Raw genomic sequence first — 26,699 nt, forward strand, 5'->3', positions numbered from 1 at the left:
TATTTAATTGACGTTGTCAAATGTTTTGTTACATAGTTATATAACATTAAAACATTTATAAGAAATAAGTGTATTTTCATTATTAAGGCATTAGAAGGGCATAAAGATTTGGCAATTTGTTGATATTCAAGTAACGCAAAGTATTTACAAAATGGAAATAAAAGACAGCACGGTTTACCAATCAGTACCAATGGAAATTTCAGAAAACATGAGTTTTCTTGCTTTTGCTACTCAAAGGCAAAAAGAAATAATAGCGATGGAAAATTCAATATCGAATCCATCTACAACAAAGCTTATTTTTCAAAAACTGCCACCTCAAATGCGCCGCAGAGTAATGAGTCATAATTCTAAAAGATTGCCAATTAGATTACGAGAAGGTCACATGAACCAATTAGCTAAGAGTGGATTACCACCGCCAAGTAAAAGACCCTCAAGATGCTACAGACGCAGACCAAAAAATCTTGTTCTAGAATATAGAAGGCGACAAAAAACTAAGCAATGGTTAGAGACACATATTTGGCATGCTAAAAGATTCCACATGGTAGAAAGATGGGGCTTTAAGCTTCCTGAAACATCATGTGATAAATCATTCAGAGCTGCTTTCCGTGCCACAAATGCTCATTGTTTACTACAAGATATATCTTATTATACGTGCTTTGAGTTGTTTGGTCAAAGAGATTATTTACTATCTAAATTAAAAACTATAACAAATTCAAAATTTGGTTTAACTTTTGGTGCCAAAGCATTTGCAAAGGGTAATAGAGAAGGGTGTGTTGAAATCGTACATAATGAACATCCATATAAAGCTATTGGTAAAGTTCAGTTTATGTGGAATCCAATTTCTGATGGTTGTCCACAAAAGTTATGGATTTTTGCTCATCCCTCATTTTCTAGTGAACTTTCAGAACTGATTTTAAAATTATTCAATCTAACTATAGTCCAAAATATTAATGAAAATATAATTGATACTGAGTATTGTCACAACGATGGTACTAGATTAACAATAATTAGAGCTTTAAATAGATTTACTTTAACAGGCCCTTTATCTAATGCTGTTTTAAAAGATACACTCCAGGAAATTGGAAATCCATTAGAACACTGCATTAAGAATAATTGGGCTAATGAATATTTTAATGACAATGAAACAACTGAAATTTGTGAAAAGCAAACTCTAATTTGGAATTCTATAAAAGAAGTTTCCACACCTTCTGAATTAGGTTCTCACATGGTTTTAGGATTGATTATTCTAGATCCTCGAACTCTAGACCGCACAAAACGAACAAAAGCTACTCCTGGTAGTAATACTATTGATGAATTTGAAATACCAACTGATTTATGTGAAAGCCCGCTTTGGGATTCTCAAATAAGAGAAAGGATTAAAAATGATATGATGTCTAATGGAGAAATATGTAAAATGAAAAGCAAATTAAATTTAGTTCCAGGGGAAAATGGAATAGTTGGTAAACATTTGCAAACTATACCAATAATACTTATTCAAAAACCAAGTACTACATGTTCTAAGCTAGGATATGGATCAGGTTGGGACATAATAGTTCCACCGAATTATGCAATGCCTTTATGGATTTCACTTATTAATCATGGAGCAAGAGTTGGTGGATTACGAGAGAGTAGAAGCATATGTTTTGAATCACAGCAACACTATTTATTTCCTGATACTGAAGCGGGTAAAAATGAAGCCGAAAGGATAAGTGCAGAGCTAAGAAAAAAGTATTTCAGATTACCACCTTCTAAAAGAGTTAATTATGTAAAAATTGGTATCAATAGTCCCTTCAAATGCCATTGGGATTTACTTATTAATGAATGGGCCGGGATAGAACATGAATACTTCCAAGTTTTGAGGGATAAGCAGTTGTTAAATGATTTACAGGTTACTTTGCTTTACTTATTTACAAAAAAAATTACAAAAATATGAAGATAATTTAGATGTTAATAATTCTTTTCTTTGCAGATGTTTCTTGAAAAAAAATTTTCAATTAAAAATCTAGATGCTAACTCAAATCTTTTGATACCAGTTCATTTAACAATGGTTAAAAAAGGATTATGCAAAGATTTTTCAATAATTTGCCTTCCCAAAATTAGTGATTTGAAATTATATAAGCTAAAAGAATATGGGAAAATACCAATTGAAAAAGTACATTTAGATGAAAACAGGGACAAAAGGCGTCTGGAACGACGTTTGCATTTAGCAATGTTGAAAAAATTAAAACGAAAACGACTGTTGATTAGGAAATCAATTCAGGAGAATTATAATGGCGATTTGAAGGTATTTACAATTATTTTTATTATCATACCCTTATTTTGAATTTAAAAATAATTAAAATGATTTGAAGTTAAGATGCCAATACTCCCAGTGCTACAATATTTTCAAGTTTCTATTCTTCTTGTTTGCAATAATACATTTTCAGTCATTTTACAAAGTAAATTTAATTCCTACTGTTTATAGGATTATGGAAAGTTGTTACAAAAACAAACTGAATGTAAAACAAAATTCAGCAGCGAGTCTTTAGTTAAAACACAATTAGAAAAAATGAAAGAATTGTGGTTACCAGAAAAAATACCCACTGTTCGAAATCAGTGTTCTAGAGAAGTCATGGGGTATGTCACACAAGGTGGTTTTAGTTTTACTCAGCATGCTGGCTTGTGTTTAGGGTTTGTTACATTAAGATCTTTGATTCAATTGCGTTCTTTATTTAGTAATAATATAGTTTTAGTTAGAAATACAACATCTAGGAAATATTCATTTGCATCTATTAATGTTATCACATGAGGAATGTTTTTTTTTTTTTGTATATTTTTAATCTAAAGTACACATTCATTTCAATTATAAGAAAGAAAAATATTTATTTTATATTTTAGTCAAAATATAAATTTTTATAATATAAAACCGCTTTATTTACTTGGTTTTTCCATCTTCATCTTTCCTTACCGAATCAGAAAAATTATAAAGATTAACACACGTATGTGAAAACAACACACATATGTTGTAAAGTCTATTACATAAATGTTTTTATTATATTTTATTCATACATAACTGAAGGCCACTTAAATAGTGAAGACTTTTTTTTTAATTGAATAATATTTCTTTTAGTAATTAAACAACGTTATATAGATTCATATATTCAACAAATAATTATATTTTTTTAATAATTTATTATACATCATAACAAAATTTAAATTATAAATATTTATCAATTAGTTGTTCTCTTTGTTGAAGCATTCAGATATGTAATATATTACTTTATATTATTTATATACATACACATTTTATATATTATACATATATATATATATATATATCTTGATGATTTTTTGTTCGACGTTGAAACATATTGAAATGAATAAAACAGCCAATGCGTCGAATGTAAACAATTTAATTTATTTTTTATACGTTTCGAGACTAGATGTGTCTCATCATTCAGCTAAAAGAAATTTACAATATAAATAAAAGATTTCAAAAAAATGAATTTATACAATGGAAAAATTAATTGAAAAAACAACAAATTATACACACCAGATCAGGAAAAACCCACTTTACTAAAACATTTTACAACACCACAATCACATGACACTACTGTAGGAAAACAAAAATAATTTACGAAAAGACCGAAAAAGGTAGATGTAAAAATGTATAAAATACATAATTATTTGTTTTCAAAGCATAGCAACACGAATGGACTAAGAATGCGTCGAGAGACGTGTAGACGGCTATGCGACCAACACGCGTGCATGTGGGAAGGGATATCAGGGGTGTAGTATGGCGTCAGATTTACAGAAATTAATTATATTTTGATAACTTTCTGAGAGTAAGCTAGAAGAACTGCGTTTGTTAACACAATTAGAATGTAAAAAGATGAAACATGATTCGGAAAATCTTCTAAGGTCTACATTTTTTTCTTTATATAAAATTATAGGATGGTCAGTATTAAACGAATGTTTGAAATTAATAATGTGCTCAGAAAACATTGTTTTAAATTGTCTAGGGTTTTTTGAATTATAAATATGTTGATTCATTCTCTTGCTAATGTATTGGGAACTTTCACCGATATAACAACTGTCACAATCTAAACAATTAATTTTATAAACGGCATCGGTGATTCGGTCAGACGGAGATTTTGATTTTAAGGTAGAAAACAGGGAACTGAGTGTGTTATCAAAAGTGAAAACTAAAAGAAAACCTTCAACAGAAAAAAGTTTTTTTAAAAAATAAGAAAAACTACCCAAATAAGGTAAACAAATAATGCCTTTATATTTGCTAAATAAAGAAGAAGAATTTGAATCGGCAGTAAAATATTTTTGAACAACGGAAGTGACATTATTATTATCAATATTGGTAACGTTTAAAAAATTTAACCTATTTTTAATTATATTATTGATTAAATGTAAAGGATAAGAGTTATTTGTGAGAATGGAGCGGACTAAATCCAAATTTTTATTCCAAAAAGTTTTATTGCTTAAAAGAATAGCTCTATCAATGAGAGAAAATTGTAAATTTCTTTTAGCTGAATGATGAGACACATCTAGTCTCGAAACGTATAAAAAATAAATTAAATTGTTTACATTCGACGCATTGGCTGTTTTATTCATTTCAATATATATATATATATATATATATATGTTATATAAATGTATTTCTAAGCAAGATTTCATACTTTGAATCTAAGAAGGTATGCGTTATATTTGATGATAAATGATTTTGCGCACAAGTGAATCGATTTTTATATTCATGAAATAAATTATAAACTTCACTTTGAAGAAAACATTCCTTTTTAAAACTTCAATACTATTATACAAGTTAGTCCAACAATTAAACCTAAATAACGATCAAACATAACCTTTTTCAAAATAACCTAATACGGAACTCCTAGAGTTCGATTTTAATTTAATATTTATTCAGGTATTTATAGTTTTTTACTTAAATATTGAACGACATCAGTCCAACGGTGTTCTTTAGCGAGTTCTAGTGGCGTGACACCGTCCTGATTACATATAGTCGGGTCGCAACCAGCTGCTATCAGCAGTTTTACCACTGTCAGGTGGCCGAAGAGGCATGCGCCGTGCAGGGCGGTCTCACCATTCTGAAATGGTGAGTTTAAACTAAACTAAAATTTATTCTTTTTATAGTAACTTCAATGGACATTGGTGCAAGTTAGTTTTGGGGTTTGGGGTTCGAACATAATTGTGTTTGTGAAGAATATCCATACATATGTGGAACTTCTGAAGTAGAGGATTATAATTAAAAATACTTGGGAAGAAAACCATTTGTTTTACTATTTTTTACATTCGAGAGGGTAGAGATTTTTATTGTTTGCATCCGAATTTTACAAAAATATTTTTATTAAAGAATATGGTTTTATCACACAGATAGGCTAAAATTACCTATTAATAGTATTCAGCGAGAAAAGTTTGGGTACAGCAATTTAAAGAGCAATTAACACTTATCATATTTTATTTGCTTTATTCGTAGTCCGAAAAAAATATATATCTGATATAATAATTACCGGTAGTAGCCCTAAATTTGGTTTGTACTTTAAGAGTTCCTCGACAACCGCGAAATGACCCTTATGAGCCGCCTTAAACAATGCAGTGGCCCCATCCTGTAAAAGATGTAAAGTGAAAGTTTAGGATTTAAAAGTTGGAGATTTGCAAAATTGTATTAAATTCAGCCTACGTTATAATTCTTTTATAAATCGCAAAATTTTCTAAAACAACCACTGTATGGTGATATACAACATAAGATAATTAATAAAGTGCAAATTAATACAAATACAAATTAAGATAATTAGTAAAGTGCTTATACAAGCTATTGTATATTTCTATTTTATGGGTATTTGCGTGTATGAAATGAAATTGTTTATCAAATTTCAATTAGTCTTTCGCTAGAAATATTAAGAATAATTAGTGAGTGAAAGTTATAAGATATTTTATAAAACCTCATAGAAAGTCATTACAATTTTCAATTATTTTTCTGTTGTGCATGAAGAAAAGAAAATATAATAAAACATTTTTACAAAATTTCATTTTGAATAATTTATATTTCAACTTCTTCATATAAAGGTGAAATCGAATCTTTGTTTGAAGTTTTAGTAAGATTTTCTTTCGAACGGCTATGAATATGGAAAATCATTAAACTGAGTTCTATTATTGTGAATTTAATTAATTAAATCACCAACTAGCCTTGAATAATAGTTATCGATGGTTTCGTCAGATCGATATCACTGCCGAAAAAGTATATTTATATATCCATAATCTACATTTGTTATTATGAGCGAAAGAAAATTAAATTAATGTTTCATTTTCTTTACTTATTGTAAAATTACCGCTTCTATACTGATGGTTATCTTTACAGATTTTTCTATACTTATATTTTCTTATCTTTTAATGGAATTTTGCAGTCATAACTTGTAAATAAAATGTATTTAAATTTTTATTATATCAATATCGGTTGGTAATTTAGTAGATAACTGAAAGATCCATTTTCGAAGTAAATCTTTCTCTAGTAGAAGTTTAATTTAATATTGGAAAACAACTTGGACGACATTTATTATTAAAATTAGTGTTTAAAATCACTTCTATATTTTCTTACATGTCTAGTTGCATTAACATCCGCTCCCTCTTTAAGTAACAATCTCACAACGTGATCGTGTCCGCATTGACTGGCGATCCAGAGCGCGGTTGCGCCGTCAGACCTCTGGGCCTCGGCCCTTGCGCGGCCCGCAAGTAATAGCGCCACGGTCGATGCATGCCCATTTTGAGCCGCCACGAACAACGGGGTTGCCCCATCCTAATGGAATAGATTGAATTAATATCTATCATAACTGTAATTTTTAAGTTAGTGGGGAGATGGGTACGGTTGTGCCAGGGTACGATAGTGACAGTCGTCATAACAGCTATACTGATTTTGAGAAAGGGTCCAAAGGGAAAGATTTTTTTTATTTCACTTTATTTTAGCAATCAGAAATACAAAAATAATTTCTATGAGCTAAACTGTACATTTAAATAAGTATGGTATTATATAAGATAATCCAGTGATATATCTTACTTAGTTTACATAAAATCGAATGGCCATATCCTTTTCAGTCTTCTATTATCATGCGGTAGTAAGATGTCTGCAACTATTGGGTTTGGGTGGATCTCTAATTTATTTCTATGGATTAAGGCACGCTCTTGTATTGTTTGCCGGACTGTTAACATTTTCAGGTCATTGTGTATTGTAAAGTTTGTCTAGTACCATGGTGCGTTTAGAATTGATCTTAGAATTTTATTTTGCATTCTTTCTATTATTGCAATATTTGATTTTGAAGCAGTGCCCCATAACTCTACGCCATACATCCAAATTGGTTTCATTACACACTTATACAATAGTAATTTGTTCTCTGCAGATAATTTAGAGTTTCGGTTTATTAGCCAAAGGGAAAGATGTAGTAAGTTTGTTCGAAGAAGTTCCTATTGTTGCTTTCAGTCAGCGCCCTACGTTAACATTAACTGTAGACCGATGCTTCTAAAGAGTCAAAAGTAGGTTTTTCCGATTGATTTCTTTTAATTATAACTGTTGCTTGTATACAGATAGATCACTTTATTTGCTATTTTGCTGCAAGTTGAACATCAGTCGTTAATAACCAGCAAATACCGGTAATTATAACGTTGGATACGGTTGTGACAAGTGACATGTATTTCTTGTCCTTTTCAGGTGAAGATAGGATGATATGTTCTCAAAAATGCGATTTGCGATTTTGATCAAACTTGACACACAATGTTACTATACTTTACCAAGATTATGACCAAAATTTAAAGTTTGAACATTTAATAGTTTCTGAGATGTGCGAGGTTGATGGGTGGCTGGCTCCGCGCTCAATACTAGTATTGAAACAGATTGTACGTTTTCAAAAATGCATAATTTCATTTTGATGAAACTTGACACAGATTGTCACTTCACTTTACCAAGATTGTGACCAAAGTTTAAGGTTGGATCGTTCAATAAATTCTGAGATATGCGAGGTTGATGGGTGGCTCGCTCCGCTCTCAATACTAGTATTAAAACAGATGGTATGTTCTCAAAAATGCAATTTACGATTTTGATGAAACTTGACTCAATCTGTTACTATACTTTACCAAGATTGTGACCAAAATTTAAAGTTGGATCGTTCAATAGTTTCTGAGATATGCGAGATCGATGGGTGGCTTGCTCCGAGCTCAATACTAACATTTAAACAGATGGTATGTTATCAAAAATGCGATCTGCAATTTTGATGAAACTTGGTACACATTGTCACTATACTTTACCAAGATTGCGACTAAAATTTAAAGTTGGAACATGCAATAGTTTCTAAGATATGCGAGGTTGATGGGTGGCTCGCTCCGCTCTCAATACTAGTATTGAAACAGATTGTACGTTTCCAAAAATGCATAATTCTATTTTGATGAAACTTTACACACATTGTCACTATACTTTACCAAGATTGTGACCAAAGTTTAAAGTTGGATCGTTCAATAGTTTCTGAGATATGCGAGGTTGACGGGTGGCTCGCTCCGCTCTCAATACTAGTATTGATTGATAGATTGTACGTTTTCAAAAATGCATAATTCCATTTTGATGAAACTTGACACAGATTGTCACTATACTTTACCAAGGTTGTGACCAAAATTTAAAGTTGGAACATTCAATAGTTTCTGAGATATGCGAGGTTGATGGGTGGCTGGCTCCGCGATCAATACTAGTATTTAAACAGATGGTATGTTCTCAAAATTTATTTTTTTAAAAACTATATTATATAAACTTACGGTCATAGCGGCGTGGACATTGGCGCCCATGCATAGTAACTCTTTGACGACGTGCAAATGACCGCATTGGCTGGCTACGAAGAGAGGCGTACCTCCATCCTGCAGAAAAATAATTATTTTATTATCATGCATTAATTTGGACATCAATTATATTGAAAAAGCTTTCTAAATTGAAGTAATATTTTTATTTTCAAATTATGTTTTTGTTCAAATGGTGAACTTCTAATAACGAATATAGGAATCTTATCATTTTCATCTCGATTCTCAACCAGTTTCATCAACTAATTAATAATCCAAGTTTTTGGATTTGTCCGTGGTTTGAGTGCCTAATAAATTTTTATGTAGATGAATAATAACTTACTATGCTAGGGCAATCAATAGGTGAGCCGGCCTCGATTAAAACTTTTGCAACCTCTAAATAACCACCTTGAGCTGCGAAGAATAATGCAGTTGTACCAGTCTATATAAAAATGGCATACAATTAGTTAAACTGCAAATTTTTAATTATAGAGAAAAATACTCTATAATCACAAAATGTTTCCATTTTTTCAAAATTTTTAATAAATGAATTAATTAAGTAATAAAGTATGCGTTAGTTGTGATTCAAATAAGTAATAAACAAAAGAATTTTTATATGAATGCTTGTAATACATTGCGAAATAGATAGAATATTTGGAACTAGTAAAAAATTTATGAAATGATACTGATAAAAAATACTATTATAAATACAAGAAATTATTTTTATCTATAAAAGAGACAACATACCGTCCTTCTGGCTCGTGGGTCAGCTCCTTGATTTAATAATTCCTTAACACAATTAAGATGACCTCCGGCTGCAGCTAAAATAAGCGGTGTCGTATAATCCTGCAATATATTAGTGCAAATTAATATATTGGTAATAATTACATTAGAATTCGTACGTTAATAATTAGAATCTTAATAATCAACGTTTAAAAAAATTATTCCATTTTAATACAGTTGAACTAGTTCAACAAATCAAAAACAGAAAACTAATGTGAACGATTTGTTTAAATATTTAACAAAACAATATGTTTTCAATTAGCTATTAAAATTACTACTATCACACATAGTAACTATAAGTTGGCAAGAACTTATTATTGAAAATGCTGATACATATTTGCAATATCTAGGTACTATAATCAAAAAATTATTGGTCCATTAATTATATTCTATATTGAAAAGCGAAATAATTCGATTTTAATTATGACCTTTCAAGAATGAATGAATTTAGAACAAATTAAAATAGATTAACTTATAGTCGGAAACAATTAGATTCTGGGTCATGTTATTGCCATATGGACTTAGTTCATTCTTATATTTACATAATATGCGCATTTGGATGTTCTATAAATATAATTTTGTTAATTGTTGATGCTTTTAGTGTAAAAAACGTCTGAGGAATTTTCAAATTAGAGTTTTGTTTCTAGATTATTCGACTTAGTAAACTCTGTATATCTATATTATGTGAAAAATAAAGTTCTATGAAAAATATTAATATATTAATTGTCCATTTAGGTTTTATCAAATATCGTGTTACCCGAATCATTATATATCGATCATTTTCATCGTTCGTTCAGGTTGTTTCGAGCGGAACTCTAAAATTAATAATGCAGCTGAAAGTTCCTTCAAACAAAAGTTGAGTTTGTTTTAGCGAATTCGATACTTGTACCTGGCAGTGTCAGATTTCTTTTTCCTAATTAACACTCGAACATCGTCCAAACGCAATTCAGATGCATTTTGATGCAATTCTGGGTAAAGTTAATTTAACTGATCATCCATCCAGATAATAAAATAGAAATAAAACCAAATTATTTTTCTAAAAATAATTATAATCGATTTCCATAAATTTAGAGTCCCAGTTTGACTCTTCTTCAGTGGACAAAATTTTAATTTCTTAAATTGCTTATTTACTTAATTTTACTTATCCAATGAGAAGAGTTTCTTTCCCTATGTTTTCTTCAAACCTGTTCTTGAGAGAATTCAGCAATTATTGTTGGAGATGATTTATTTTATATATAGTTTTAAATTCGAACAAATATTTAGTTTTAAATTCAAACTTTAAATGGCCTGCTTTTAAACATAAATTGTACAACTTTCCGTACCTGATAACAACCTATTTTCGTGTCATATAATCACGCAAATATATCACTTCGTGGTGATAGAATTCATAAATCATCAAGTTTATAAATAGCTCTTTTAATGATTTAGAGAGTATAGGATAGGAAACTTTTACATAGCCTTCCGGAAAAAAATAAAAGACTAAATTAAATTATAAATCGTATTTAATCTCTTTCAAATTAAAAAAATCTCTGTTTAAACGTTATCAGTTTTCAAATTTTTCACACATTTTCAACTATATAAATAAATTTAGTATTTAAGTATATTATACATTTTGTATTATACTTTGGGGTGTCTTAGTAAAATACTTTGTGGGGAATATGTTATATGAAAATTGAATTTACTTTATTATATTTATTTATTATATCTAGAAAATAGTAAATTCAGCAAGCACAGCTTTACAAGTACATAGCAATAATTATATCGCGAAATAAATATTAGTTAATTGATAAAAGAAAATAGATAAGTAGAATTAGTCAAGTAGATGTAAAATATCAGGAACTCTTTTGATATAGTTTAACATTATGCAATAATATATGTTCAGAGCATTTATTATATATATAAATAGTATAAGGAAAGACTAACAAAATAATTATTTTTGTAATATCAATTTTGGCAAAAGTCTTCAGATTTCTTAACATTATTATAATAATAATAATATATATTTCAAAATGTTATGTTGACATCCCATAAGTATATTATATTAAAAAATAACAATATAAGGGGGCGTTCATTAATCAAGTGATCGACTTTTTAAGGATTTCTGGACCCTACCCTCCCTCTTGGTGATATTCAAAATTACCTCCTCTTCCCCTCTTCCAAACATCACGTGTATTTTTAGTTACGAAAAAAAGTGAAATTTTGATTTTTTTTGAAAATGTTTGGATTTCTTTAAATAATTCAGGTAAAAATAAATACACGTGATATCTTACTATACCCCTCCGTCCCCCACGTGATATTTTGTGATTTTTTGCCAAACCCTTCTACCTCTAAAAATCTCACGTGGTTAATGGACTCCACCTAAAGTATAAAATTTCTATTTGGCTTTTCCGATCGTTTTCTTAGTCCAATAGTCAATTAAGGGGGCGTCCATTAATCACGTGAGTTTTTAAGGATTTTTGGACCCCCCCTCCCCCTTAGTGATACATGGTGATATTCACAATTACCCCCCCCCCACAAACATCACATGTATTTTTAGTTACGAGTAAAAATCATAAAATTTTTGAGTATTTTGAGTGTAAGTATTTTTTTGAAATTGTTTGATTTAAAAATAGAATCAGTTAAAAAATAAATACATGTTATATCTTACTATGCTCCTCCCTCCCCACCGAGATATTTCGTGAGTTCTTGTCAAGCCCCCCCTTTCCCTAAAAACCTCACGTGATTAATGGACGCCCCGTAAACAGTATTTTTTCTTCGATTTTCACAACTTTCGATTATTATAAAGGGATGTATATGCGCATCAAAATGTTGGTGTTATCGATGGAGATTTCCAATGACTCCGCTACTGTTGTGTTTCGCTTTTCCACCTTTACTAGTCCCTGCCATGGAAGATCGAAGCATTTGCTAATTCGAAATAAGTAGCACGTGACTGTTTATCTCGGTTAATGCATCCAAGTGCAGGCACGCTATAAAATTATCATGTACTGTATTATCGGATGGCGATTATTCAGCTATATACTATATAGCATCAAGCGTATATATTGACCGTAATGTCTCTCATGATGCCTCTACCATCGAGACGCCACGACATGGATGAATATAATAATAAAATTTAGACGAGTAACATTATTGCGATTTCAATGACAAAATTTTAAATAATTTCAAGGCCTTTAAAAGTATCTCTAAGAAGGGTTTTTGAAAGGATCTAACAAGTCCTGACATCACAGAATTTTAAACTCCTTCTGGCGGCTCCTCCGAAACGGGTTTTCATTAAATTTTGATCAAGATTTTTCTGACCTTATATAAATCTTTAAATGTATCAGCTTCTATCTGCGGAATCAATATAAAAACAATTCTTAGATATTGTCGACGAAATGGTTACCACTGATAATGCATGATGTATCTATCGATCTATCTATATCGATCATCGATCGATTATCGTATAATCCCTGATTCGCAGAATTATCCTATTGTACAAATATTTCCCAATTTGCAGATGAATAATATATATAGTTTTTAAATGGCTTACAGAAAAAGCAAGTTTATCAAAATAAATGTACAAATCGAATATTAACAAATTTATTCTGAAGATAAAGAAGAAGCTATAAAATTTTCCAGAGTTTTTGATATCTCACTCGATTCGCTAAGCATGACACAACATAATTCAAAAATAAATATTCGGATTTTGCTCCGTAATGCAAAAAAATATTAATTAATGAAAACCGCAGTACTAGCAAGATTAATATCTTGAATATCAAAATGTTCCAATGTCCGAGGAACATTTATATATGGCATGCAGTTGCAGTGGGTAAACCATGAATTTAATTTGTGTTAGCTGCCTCTTTCACATATGTGTATACGACATACTTCTACAATCATAATCAATTAATTATCTTTTTTACCAAACATTTTTAGAAATATTATTCGTGACCAAATAACGTTTGCCGGGCCAGCTGCTGTATTTATATACATATTTATATTGATACACATTTAAATTGATAAACAAAGTTGATTTCTTGTTTATTTAGAAATTTATCTCTATACCTTAGGGTGGCCCTTAATATGGACATTTTCGAATTTCCTTGCTCCCAAGGGCTCAAATGGTTCCAAATTGATAAAAAACAATTCTCTGAAAGTTTTAGCTCTTAATATTGTCTTTTAGATAGAGCGCAATTCAATCAAATTTTTGTATGAAAAAATTCAAAATTTTTTATTCGATTTTCAAAATTTTTCCATGCTATTTCCATACGAGGTTTGATTGAATTGCGCACTATCTAAAAGTTAATATTAAGAGCTAAAACTTTCAGAGAACTGTTTTTTATCAATTTGAAACCATTTGAGCTCTTATTGGGAGCAATGAAATTCGAAAATGTCCATATTAAGGACCATCCTAGTGTACCTATATGAAATGAATTACTAAGTAGAATATAAAAATCATCAAAAAGATAGAAGTCCTCTTAAACAATAAATTAATTATGTAGACACAAGTATGTCTTATGGTTCTTGAATGATTGAATACAGTCCACATATATTTAATTCTTCATGCGTGTACATCCACTTCATATGTGTGGAGTTTTTGAGTATGCTAATTTTTTTTTTAAAAATCACAAATATTTCTTTTCATTTTCATGGTTGAAATCAATAACTTTCTCTATCGTGAGACTAAATATAGGTGAATAGTCTGGGCTGCATAAACAGGGTAATAGTACCCAATTCAAATACTTCTAATGCAAAACTCTAAAACGATGAATTTCGTATTCGTGCAATGAAAACAACTGCCGTGCGAGAATTTAGAAACTTCTCATAGCTTAAAAATAAACAAATCAATTTTTTGTTTATTTATACACTTGAAGCTTTCTTTCTTATCTCTATTATCGATTTAATTGGTTATCATTCAAATATATAGCGTGTGAATTTGATTTTATGTTCATAACTACAAAATTTTCTAGAAAGTACATGCATATTTATAGTAAAATAAAATTGTCTACAAATATACTTTTATATATGTATACTTCATCTTTTCAACTTCCTGACGTTCTAAATTTACTCCAACTACATCAATCTCTATGACAATTATTTTTACGCTTTTTTATAAATATGTCTACGCTTTATTTATAACCTTAAGGAATTTCTCTTATTGTTGTGAATAATTGACGATCGTTAATTAACATAATATCATATATTATAATGAAATGAATTTATTAAATGTTTTAAATTATGCATGTTACATCTTAATATGTTTCTTCATACATCGTTATGGTCGCAAGTAATTAGATCATTGGTGTGAGCTGTAACTCTTAATGCGCAACAGTATTTATTGCTCTGCACTTTCATATAGAATTAAATTTTATTGGATCTGAAATATTTCATAATCATAGTTAACTCACGTCAAGTGTATTTTTATTATTCCTATCAATTTCAAAATTAATGGCATACGAATAATTATGAAGTTAATTGTAAGCTTTTGAACACCGACGACTATTGTTATGAAATTTAACATACGACAATGCAGGTTTTACTAAAGCTAAATTTCAGAATCTGCGGAACACGATCAGAATTTAATCATTTAAAAGAAGTGCATTGAAATTATTGATTCATCATAAAATTGCATTAATTTTTCATCTTTAAATTTGTGAAGAATATCAATAATTTTCTGTTGAATCACGAATCATTTGCAATTTTTCTGCAATCAGATTAATCTTCAGAAATTATATGATCAATCGTCATAAGTCCTAAATTAAAAATCTCTTTCTTTTCTATTCGTATATTCAAAAAAATTCCAACAGTTCCGAAAATTAATTCGATTATCTGTAAAAGTCAAATGTAATATAAAAATCAGAAATTCAGAAACTATATGAAATATCAAACATTATAACCAAAATTAAAAATCTTTTTCTCTTCAATTCGTATATTCAGAAAAATCCGACCATTCAAAAAATTAATTGGATAAATTGTGGAAAGCAAATTAAAAACAAATGTTATATAAAAATTACATTTTTAATTATCTTTATTTGTGACCAAACATGTTCATGTTTACAAACGATACTAAAAATTAGCACTACCATTAGAAAAATGACTATGATGTACTTTTATGTAAGCCATGAATTTTTAATTGACTCTATAAAATGTACCATAGTACACTTTTGCTAAGTACTGCAGCAATTTTTATATAAATAAGCTACTCTTTCTATAAATATTTTATTGCAATGATCTGTTAAGCCTTTTAGGATAAAAGTGCGATCAAATCTATGAGAACAAAATATTTTTAGTTCGGATATAGGTCAGAGAGATTACACACAAAAAACAGGGCATCCTAGTTTTTATGAGGCAAAACAAGCTCTTAAACTTCGTTCGAATTTATTGGTATGTATGGATAATACTATTTCTTCATAAATAATAGATTTTAAAAGGATTTTTAATGGATTTTACCAAAATATACAAACTGTAGAACAGGAAAAACCTACTAATATTCATCTTTGTCAAGATGGTTAATAGAACAATTTTATTATAATGCCTTTAGTTGACTTCTATTTTTAATTGCAATTTTAAAAGATACCATAATGAAGATACAAAATATAAAACGTAATTAGATTTTTGTAAGAATTTTTATTGTCATTTGTTTATAGCAGCAAATCAATAGTTGCTATAGATATAATATATTATATCTATAGTTTTCGGACGTATTTTCGTTTTATTATATTGGCCATGAAGGTGACAATCTTCATGGCATTGAGCTTTACACGGGATGGTTACTATCCCTGGTAGAGGGGGTTATCGAAAAGTTTGATGGGACTAATTGTTCACTTCTAAAAGTAAAGTCCGCAAAACAACATGTGTAATAAATGACCAATAAAAATATATGTTCTTTAATTATAACTTAGTAAAAAATCAGTGATTGTAATAAGAACTGGAATAAATACATAAACCATACAAAACAAATCAGTGTTTAATACAGTCCACAGCTACAAGGGTTAAATTATAACCCAACAACCTGAGTTAATCGAAGAGTAGTTTTAATAAATTCCATAACTACATAACGCACATACAAATAGGTTTTTGCAAAAATAACTTATTAATGCCTATATTTATTAACCATTTCCACTCGGATGCCGCCGCTCCGGCGACAAAATACGTGTTAATTCTGCGTTTAGCGAGTGAAAAGTGTTAAAGTTAATTTTGTTGTCTCGAACACTATTTCAATCTTTACTACTATTACTTATAATCCGGCGTAAAGTTTTCTTATACGGTTTATTTAATTAATTGTTGTTCGATTATAGATGTAACTGCACATAAAACTCCGTTATGCAGCGTACTCGCCGACCACCTGACTATAATGCATTGTGCACTCTGATGATTTATATATATTTATAAATTACAGATCGGTACCAGCCTTAAAATCACTTTTAAAAATACATTTTCTCTAATCTCTTGAATAATATGATGTAATAATATATAGTCAATATTTTGTCATCATCATAACACAAAAAAGTACATGGAAGAACATGTTCCTTACGCTTGGTCGCTCATATGGAACAGATCCCTCACCTCACAATTTGGGATAAAGCTATAGACGAAATTAAGCTATATTAGACGAAAAAGCTTTAATGATTTGCATTACATTGTTTTATTTTTTAAAGATTTTTTGGATCTTTATTTTTCTATGATTCATATTAAATATCCTTTGCTGCTAAATATCTTTAGCAATATATCAGAAATCTGAAAGCTTTATGAAGGGTTTGTAAGGTGATTCTGGAGAAGAATATGATAAAAAAAGGTTGATCATTATAATAGCATTTTAAATAAATAAAGAAGTATTACAGAGAGTTAACTAATAGAAAACTCTACTAGATACGATTCTGCGACGAAATGGAAATTAATTTATACCCGTATTGCAAAACGAGTACTTCTGCATGATAAAATAAAGAATATAAATATTCAAAGGATTATAGCGAAGAAGTATGCAGAATTCCAATCTTCATGAGAAAAGAAAACACTTATACTAAATCTTGAATCTTATTATTGGTTATATTTTCTCATCCTTTTAGTCGAGCATGAGACAATCAATATTCTTCGATTTCTTTTTTTTTCATTTTTTAAAATAATTTCTGATTATGTTAATTATTTATAGTCGCAGTATACCAAAATGAAATCATACTTAAGAGACACTATAATCAAAATTATTTAGATATTGACGATAGCTAGAGAATATGCTAATATTACTTTACATGAGAGACATACGCATAATAATTTCATAAAAAATCTTATATCCTTTAGGTAAGAAAAACCATTTTTATTATATAATTATATACACGTTGTAAAACAAGGGAAAGAAAAGAATCTTTGATTTCTGGTGCTCTCACACCATGGTTTTGGGCAGACTGCTACTCATTATTATTATTAAGGTGACCAATTTTTGCTTATGCTAATCTGGGACGTGGGCGGAGGGCTTTGAATTAACAAGATATTTGAGAATACAATAAAAAAACTGTAGTTTTATAATGAAAACTTTATTATTAGATTTAATTTTTGTCAACTTACCTATTGATTTTTGAATAATCGGGACAATCCAGGACAAAAGATCTAGATACGGGACAAATATTTGTTTTAGGAAAAACCTGGGACACAAGTTGGAAATCCGGGACAGTCCCGGCCAAACCGGGACGTATGGTCACCTTATTATTATTATTATTATACACGTTGCGAATAATTTAGTATTAAGTTGCTTTAAATTTTCATTTCATGCCCAAACTTCATATTTTATTAACAACATTTAAATGAATATTCTTTGAATCGTTACGAAACTTAAATAACTGACTATGTGACTGTCAAGCCATTTGAAAACAGCCAATCTTCGTTTCGACATCTATAACATTAATCATATTCGCTTTAAATTTACGATGTGTGAAATTTAAGTTCATCAAGCATGAAATTATACAATGACAACTTAGACATAGTAAGATTTTGAAGTTCATACTTGATGTTTAGATCGCAGTTATGATACTAATTGTAATGTAATAGACACTTATGTATAAATATTATACTCTAATATATGAGTAAGTAATTTTAGAAAGAAAAAAACAAAGATTTATAAATTAATAGTTAATTTCAAACGTTTCGTCATTCAATTTAATGTCATCATCAGTGGATCTAGATGATGACATCTAATTATAAGATTTATGGATTGGTATAGAAACTATAAATATAAGAGAAAAATTAACAGAACAGCAACACTTAACAATAAAAAAAATAGTAAAGGTAATAAAGATAGAAACTAGATAATATATATATATATATATATATATATATATTTGTTATATATAAAATTGATCTTACCTTGTCTCTTGAGTCCACGTGAACTTTGCCGCTGTCCAAGACTCTTATCAAGCCCCTGTCATCGCCTCGTAAGGCAGCCAAGTGCAACTGAACATCCGAACGGGTTTCCTTCTAGAAGAACCAAATAAAAAAAGTTCATATTACGTTAGGAAAATAGTCTAATCAAGTACCGGATCATGTTCTCACTACATTGCATTAATGTATATTAATAAAATTATAACATAAATAATTAATATAGATCAATTCAGTGTTACTATTTCAACCGCCTAAAGTTTTTGATTATTTTTTTATACTTTCTCTTAGAATTATTATTTTTTATACGTTCTATTAGATAGTCATTAAAATATGTTAAAAAAATAATGATAGTTTTTTTTAAATTAATCATCAAACTTTGAAACTTCATGAAATATGAAAAATGTTTGAAAGAAAAATTTTCGTACGAAGCACATTGACTAGAGTTAAAAATTTAGGAAGCTTTTAAGAATGAATGAAAAGTGTAGAAAATTATACCATAAATTATAACTCTTTTAATCCAAATTAAATAAAAAAATCACTTTGTTTTTATCAAAATTTTAATATATTTGTTAATATGATTGGTAATTCAAATTTTTCACTTTATTTCTCAATTTATTTCCCAATTCGATAATTTAGACATCAAACTTTTCTATATAGCAAATAAATAAACTCAATTAGGGGGCGTCCATTAATCACGTGAGCGAGTTTTTAAGAATTTTTGGACCCCTCCCCTGGTGATACATGGTGATATTCAAAATTATCCCCCCTCCCCCACTAAACATCACGTGTATTTTTGTTACGTGATAACACTGTATATTATTTTAATTTTTTTGAAAATGTTTGAATTTTTTTTTTAGAAAAATCAGTTAAAAAATAAATACACTTGATATCTTACTATACCCCTCACTCCCCCACGTGATTTTTCGTGATTTTTTGTCAAACCCCTCCTCCCCCTAAAAACCTCTCGAGATTAATGACGCCTCCTTATTTGAATGATCATTTAAAATTGAATTCTTGTTAATTTGAATACAATCGGCGCACATACCACTAGAAACAAAATGCCTGTTAACAAAACAACTGTGTTTTTCTTTTATGAAAACTAAAAAATGTTAGAAGTATTTTACAATCAGCTGTGATGTTACTTTTCCGCAACCACGTGGATTAGAAGAAATAGAAAAACATAATGATTGTCCTACTTATTTGATATATTTTATAATAGAAGGCAACCCAGTGATAACATATAGGCATAACATAATTAGAACATATTTCTAGCTGATTTGATTAATTGAAAATTAAGTTATAAAAGTTTCATCCTCTGCAATATGTTCTTTTACGTTAAGGGTACGTTTTTTATTTAATTTGAGTTGTTTCAAGCTTGGCATTTAAATGCAACCGTTTTCATTATCGTTAAGTGCACTTTTCCTTAACTGCATTGTCTAAAACAATAAAACTGCATAAATCGCAAGTTATGAAAGCTTTCTTTAATGGTCCGTATAAATAATTATATAAATAAAATCGAGTTTGTATGGCATAATGTAAGAGATCTATCATGGATACAAATCCGTTATTAAAGTTCATTGAAACACATTTCTACATGTTTATTTGCTTATTTTATAACTATTGTCACTATACGATAACTTGAAGTTAATTATTTTAGCTGTTCCTAATGAATAAATATCATATTTAAATAAATGCAAAATAATTTTAAAGTAAATTTTAGGTAATGTGTGGGTTTACAAGACTCATAATTAACGATACTAAGCCTAAGTTAAAACATTTATTGCACATAGAATGTACAATTATTATAGAGTCGATAAAATATATTAATTTTTTTGTATATATTTTCTGTAGAAATTTCTAATTGGACCAAACTAGAATTGTAGTATGGTGCAACTTTCTTCGTCTATGTGTGTAACTTTAGAATCAATCTTGGAAAAATTAATTCTAACTCATAACTCATATTGTAAGAATAAGTATTTTAACATTAGTAAAATATTTTTTCAGAAAGTAAAATTTAATCGGATGTTGCTCTATTTTGCATAATTGCATATACGTGTCCAAAGTAATAAAATAATACACATGTCTGAACTTTCACGTTTGAATATGTTGGAATGATTTTCTATTGTTTTGCTTAAGACGTGCCGCGACCTTATATATCAAGAATAAGAAGAAACAAATTTGACACACATAAGGTGTAAATCAATTATATAAAAGCAATCGTACAATTTTTATTTGTATAAAAAATTCTAGTGCTATTTCTAAGCTTATTCTTCTTCTCTGAATATGTACATATTCGAATGTTTTTTTGAGGTTGAAATTTATTAGTCATATTTTTTTTTATTTTATTTATTTATTTATTTATATATATACATTATTTTTATATCTCAGTCAGACAGAGGTGCCTGGTATGAGAGATTATGAAAAACAGTTTTCATATTAAATTTCATATTTAAGCAGTTTAAGCAGTTGAAGCAGTTAAGCAGTCATATTTTAACAGTTTTCATATTTGAGCAGGCAATGCATCGAATAAAAATAATAAATGATATTATTTATATGTAGTAGTTTCGACACTAGATGTGTGACATCATTCGTTCAAAATACAATAATTCCATACTGTATAAAATAATAATAAATAAACTCGAAATGGAAAAAATGTCTCGATGAGAAGAGCTTTGTAAATCTTTTCATTTATTTTGATTATTTTAATACTTATTAAAGAAGTCGTTGTGATATTGATTGATGTATCACATTTTTTGTGTTTTTTCAAATTATTTGTATGCACTGAAGATGGGTCAAAACAGGACCCGAAACATATGACAATAAAGACATTTTTCTTCACTAAAATTGTTTTAATTATTGGATGGATGCCCAAGAAACAACTTTATTATAATATTTCACCATCTGGTTTATTTCACCAAGATTTTTTATTTGAAAAAAAATGAATAGTATTATTTCGGATGGAAATGTAAAAATATAAAAAAGTGTTACAAATAAAAACCAAAGCATACAATTTGCATGTTTAATATTGTTTAAGTAGGAACATTTTGCATAAAAATCACATAATCACATAAAATCTTTGAGGAAAAAATAAAATCTCTAGACTTTAAACTCTAGTCTTACTGTTTTTTTATGGAATTAATCATAGATAAAAGAAGAGTATATATGGAATTAATTCATAAATTGAAATTTTCTAACTTTAATATTAGCATTAAAATGAATTCAATGATTTTATATTCATAAAAATGTTTGCAATATAAAATTATCTATCCATGTAAAAAATTCAGTTTGTACTATCTAAAACAACATTGATTAGTAGTATTATTAGAAAATAAAAATACTTTTGCGATATAATAACATAATAATTCTGCAATTTTTGAAATTCGTATTTTAAACATATTAATATCAATAAAACAATATTTTTCTGACAAAGTTTTAAATAATTTTTTTGCATCCAAAATTATGGACGTATATTTTGCAAGTGTAACCCTTTCCACTCGCGAATTGCGAAATTTATATGTATTTTTCTGGAGGCATCCGAGTGGAAAGGGTTAAAACTAGATATTTGGATCATTAATTTAGAAGACTTATTCGAAAATAACAGATATGCTAAAAAAGATAAAAATAATGCAATAATCTAATTTAAATTTTGAATGCATTTTCAAAAATTCGTATTTTTGAAAAATATTGTGGTATATTTACAAATATCGATAACTCCCACCTGTCATAATAGTAAACAAGAGCAAAACAAACAAGAGACATTGCTGTCATAAAGTAGAGTAATAAAGATCGAGAAAATAATCTTAAATAGAAAAAAGTGTAAGAAATAATAATAATATATATTTAAATTAACAAAATCTTTTAATACAATTTATATTAATTAAATTATAAAATCATTTTCTTACCTTTATAGACATAGTTTTGCATTTAAATAGAGAACATGAGGCGGCAATCAGTTTCTGTATTTTTGCACATTATAATACATGCTCTATAACTAAAAACTTAACATTTTACTAAACATTGTCGACGAAAAATCTTAATAAAAAGAAATCTTTCGTCAAATATTTCAATGAATCATGTTGCAAACTTCTAAATCATTTACATCGTATAATACTAAATTGTTGTAAGCTTTCGTAAACTATATTATAAATAAAATGAAGAGCATCACGTGTCGCTCGCCTTGAACGTCAAGCTGAGCAATACTAACGTGAACAACATATGATACACAACATTTGCAGAATGTTATGCTTTGCCCATTTTTGTAGAGGTATTACATCATATCTGTAAATATTTATTTGGATTCTTATTTGGTTATACTGCTTTTGATTTGTTTTGGTGTCTCAAAAAAGAATGTTTTGATCCCATCGCTATATTTTCATAAGTTATTATTGATTTTAAGCGTTCGTAATTGGAGCAAGTCCTAAATAAGGGGCTCCATCTGTAGAAGCATATGGTGGAAATGTAGAGTACCAAACAGACGTAAATGATTTGCTTATAAATTAAAAATTTATAAAAATAAGCATAAACTACTTATAATTTTAATTAGTACTATAAATTATCAAATTCAGATCCAAGCAAATTATAAGCAAATTTTTTTACGGTTGTCCAAACTGTATTTTTTCAAAATTACGATTCGTGTGAACTAGCGGCGCCATCTTCACGTATCTTTTTGGACCATATGACATATTTTATTTCCATTGTTGGCACAACTGCTATCGGTCATCTTACAGTCGGTCTTTGCCTTAAAAACTTCCTTCTTGTGAAAGCTGCTTAAGTGTGAGCATGTAATTTATTATATTTTGTTATTTTGAAGTTATTATAGTGCGTTCGTCAATATCTAATTTTTCTATTTATAGTTTCAGATTAAACAAAAATGGAAAACGACGCCGGAGAATTTGTTGACTTGTACTGCCCGAGGAAATGGTAAGTCCACGTGCCGTCAATTGTTTATAGTGATTAAGCAAGTTAGTTTTTAATTTGATACAAATCAATATAAAAGCAAGTATCATTTTCGAGTTCTGATTTCTATTTGGCTTTGGTAGCACTACACTGGTTATGATGTGCATATTATAAATTTTCTAACCTCACTTTTTAGCTCGGCCAGCAATCGTATTATTCACGCCAAAGACCACGCTTCCATCCAATTAAACATTGCCGAAGTTGACCCCACAACCGGCCGTATGACAGATACAAGTAAAATGTATGCTATTTGCGGAGCAATCAGAAGGATGGGTGAATCTGATGACTGTATCGGTCGTTTGGCTAAGAAGGACGGTATTGTTGCAAAGTGAGTAATTTGTTTCTGATAAATTTACCTTAGTCCGTTTGTTATTCATTCTATGAGCTACTAGTATTTTCGACCATTCGACGGTCATTCCTACTTTTTAGCTCTTTAATTTATAATGGTCTCAGGGTGCAATTTTGATAATTGTGCTAATTGCCCATCTTTTCTCTTATTTTGTTCACTAGATATTTATGGCGAACCTGCTAAGTTTTAACTTATTGTGGTCTAAACTCCAACATTGGTTAATGTGGTAATTGATTATCTTTTCTCTTATTTTGCTACGAGAGAAATTGCCTGTGAATATAATTAGATTCAGTGTGTTTAGTTAGTTCTAATGTGGATTAGCAATTCCGCATTATGAATTTGTTGTATTCATTCTATGAGCCACTAGTATTTTCAACCATTTGACAGTCATTCTTACTTCCGTCCATGCCAAAAATTTTAATGGAATGACGTTTTATGATGCGATAGTACACATATTATAAAAAATCATTTAAATTGTCATGCTGCTGTTTTTGTTCACTGGATATTTAGGACAAACCTCCTGGTAGCTTTTTAATTTATTATGGTCTTGGGTGCAATATTAATAATTGTATTGGTATTGTGCTAATTGTCCATCTTTTCTCTTATTTCTTTCACTGGATATTTATGACAAACCTCCTGGAAGCTTTTTAATTTATGGTCTCGGGTGCAAAATTTGTTAATGCACTAATTGACAATCTTTTTTCTCTTATTTTACTAGGAGTGAAATTGCCTGTGAATATAATTAGATTCTTTTGATGTTTCAGATAAATTTAGTATGTTTAGTAGGTTCTAACATGGATTAGTAAAGTAATCATTTTAATATCAGTATTACTTTTCATATTCTTGCAATCATCGCATTCAAATTTTCCTAATAATGTAATATGTATGCATATTTACTGTAATTTCAATTCATTATATTGGTTTTTGTTTTTTTGTTTCAGGAACTTCTAAGGATTTATGACTTAAGAATTATTACAATATGTGATTTGTATTTATGATTAAGTGAATAAACTAAGGAAGTGACATCTCTTTTTAATTCGAATTTTTAATTTAATGTGTAAATTTTTCATATAATTAAAATTATTAACAACTACTTTAGCATTTTGAGCTTCAGTAATTAATATTTTTGTACCATTTATTCGGTACCTTTAATAAAAATAAATTAAAATTTTAATTGCATCAAACGAAATAATGATTTTTGTATCTGAGAACCAGTTTAAATTAATGGTGAAATAGTTTTTGATAAATATTCTGAAAAACTGCCTAATATATTTTGTTCCGCAATAACATGGATTTCATGACAAATTAGTTTTACAAATGTTAATGAATAATCGAAAAAGCAACTAAACAATTGTTTCCACTAAAGATATTTGATGTTCAGGTGGTACATCCGCAAAAGCAAGCAAAAACTTAGGTAAAAGTTACAAATTTTGTTTAAAAATATATTGCTTACTATGAATTAATTTTTTTAAGTGAATATAATTCATTGTGCAGTTTTTTACTATCCGTAATTTGCCAAAACAAGTTTGGTAAAGACTATGCATATTTCTAAATTATTTTGTGAGATACAGCAATTATTACAGTTTATACATTCTGATAGAATATTTGAAGTCACTTTAAGTTTTGTATTTTCAAGTTTCACAACCTTGCCATATCAAACTTCCTAATAACTTTTTCAGTTTCACTTTTGGACACCATGTTTATAATACATGGTGTTACTTTCTCATTAGAATTTTGTGGCATACTGAATCATTTGTTTTTGTGTTCCATGTGGTGATTGTGTAGTAATAAGTGATTGGGTTTTTGGAAATGAATGAAGAATAACTATTCTCTTCTACTAAAGCCGTGTTACATTGATGCGATACATAACAGCAAGAAAAATGTAAGTAATCAAATGTACGAATTTAATATTTTCATATTACAAGAACATGATTTTTTATGCATTTTGTCATTATCCCAATATTTACAAAAATATGTTTCTTGAAGAATATGTATATTATCAAAATTAATTTTGAATTATGTGATATTTGTTATGATACGATCAAATATTCCTGATACATGATGTCAAATCATCATGATGAATCGAGTTCTTGATACATTGTAGGTAGATCCATTGTGGTACCGTTGTACTCCTCATGACAATCATATTATTTTTACCCTAAATACGCAAATTCATTCAATTATTCGTTTTATTTTTGTTATAGTTTTACCACAAGTGCGATAGATATAAATCTTTTTAAGAAATGAACAAAAACGTTTTATTCGGTATATTGCGAGCTGTGGGCGCAATTTCTAGAAGTCGTGATCGTTAATACCTATGTGACCACAAAGTACTATATTACATACGAGAACGTACATAAAATAACCGAAGTAATTAAATACACATCGTGGAATTTTAATATTGGTACATTTTTCGAGTTTGTATGCAATTTCGGGCGAATGTCGA

At 28.9% G+C, this 26,699-nt stretch overlaps 3 protein-coding genes across 4 annotated transcripts; 2 read left to right on the forward strand and 1 right to left on the reverse strand.

Annotated features, from left to right (window-relative positions):
* On the forward strand, positions 1-2,788 carry LOC113386107 (ribonucleases P/MRP protein subunit POP1-like). Its single transcript, XM_026623911.1, has 3 exons — positions 1-1,888; positions 1,970-2,284; positions 2,465-2,788. Exons 1-3 carry the CDS (start codon positions 152-154, stop codon positions 2,786-2,788), a joined length of 2,376 nt encoding a protein of 791 aa, XP_026479696.1. The 5' UTR covers positions 1-151.
* Positions 2,789-4,919: 2,131 nt separating this feature from the next.
* LOC113386108 (ankyrin repeat domain-containing protein 29) lies at positions 4,920-23,123 on the reverse strand. Its single transcript, XM_026623914.1, has 8 exons — positions 22,851-23,123; positions 18,934-19,044; positions 9,565-9,663; positions 9,161-9,259; positions 8,800-8,898; positions 6,605-6,802; positions 5,520-5,615; positions 4,920-5,096 (listed from the first exon to the last, which is right to left on the reverse strand). The coding sequence occupies exons 1-8, from the start codon at positions 22,860-22,862 to the stop codon at positions 4,920-4,922; spliced, it is 891 nt and encodes a 296-aa protein (XP_026479699.1). The 5' UTR covers positions 22,863-23,123.
* Positions 23,124-23,630: 507 nt separating this feature from the next.
* On the forward strand, positions 23,631-24,236 carry LOC113385075 (40S ribosomal protein S21). 2 transcript variants are annotated; one of them, XM_026622880.1, is made up of 3 exons: positions 23,631-23,721; positions 23,802-23,868; positions 24,041-24,236. In XM_026622880.1, exons 2-3 carry the CDS (start codon positions 23,819-23,821, stop codon positions 24,234-24,236), a joined length of 246 nt encoding a protein of 81 aa, XP_026478665.1. In that variant the 5' UTR covers positions 23,631-23,721; positions 23,802-23,818. The 2 variants fall into 2 exon arrangements, with proteins under 2 accessions (XP_026478665.1, XP_026478664.1); XM_026622879.1 differs by having other exon boundaries at positions 23,647-23,729.
* The last annotated feature ends 2,463 nt before the right edge of the window (positions 24,237-26,699 follow it).

Source organism: Ctenocephalides felis, unplaced genomic scaffold (assembly GCF_003426905.1).
Source record: "Ctenocephalides felis isolate EL2017-DRISC unplaced genomic scaffold, ASM342690v1 CF-g0.4_SCAFFOLD_03571, whole genome shotgun sequence".
Taxonomy (NCBI): Eukaryota; Metazoa; Arthropoda; class Insecta; order Siphonaptera; family Pulicidae; genus Ctenocephalides; species Ctenocephalides felis.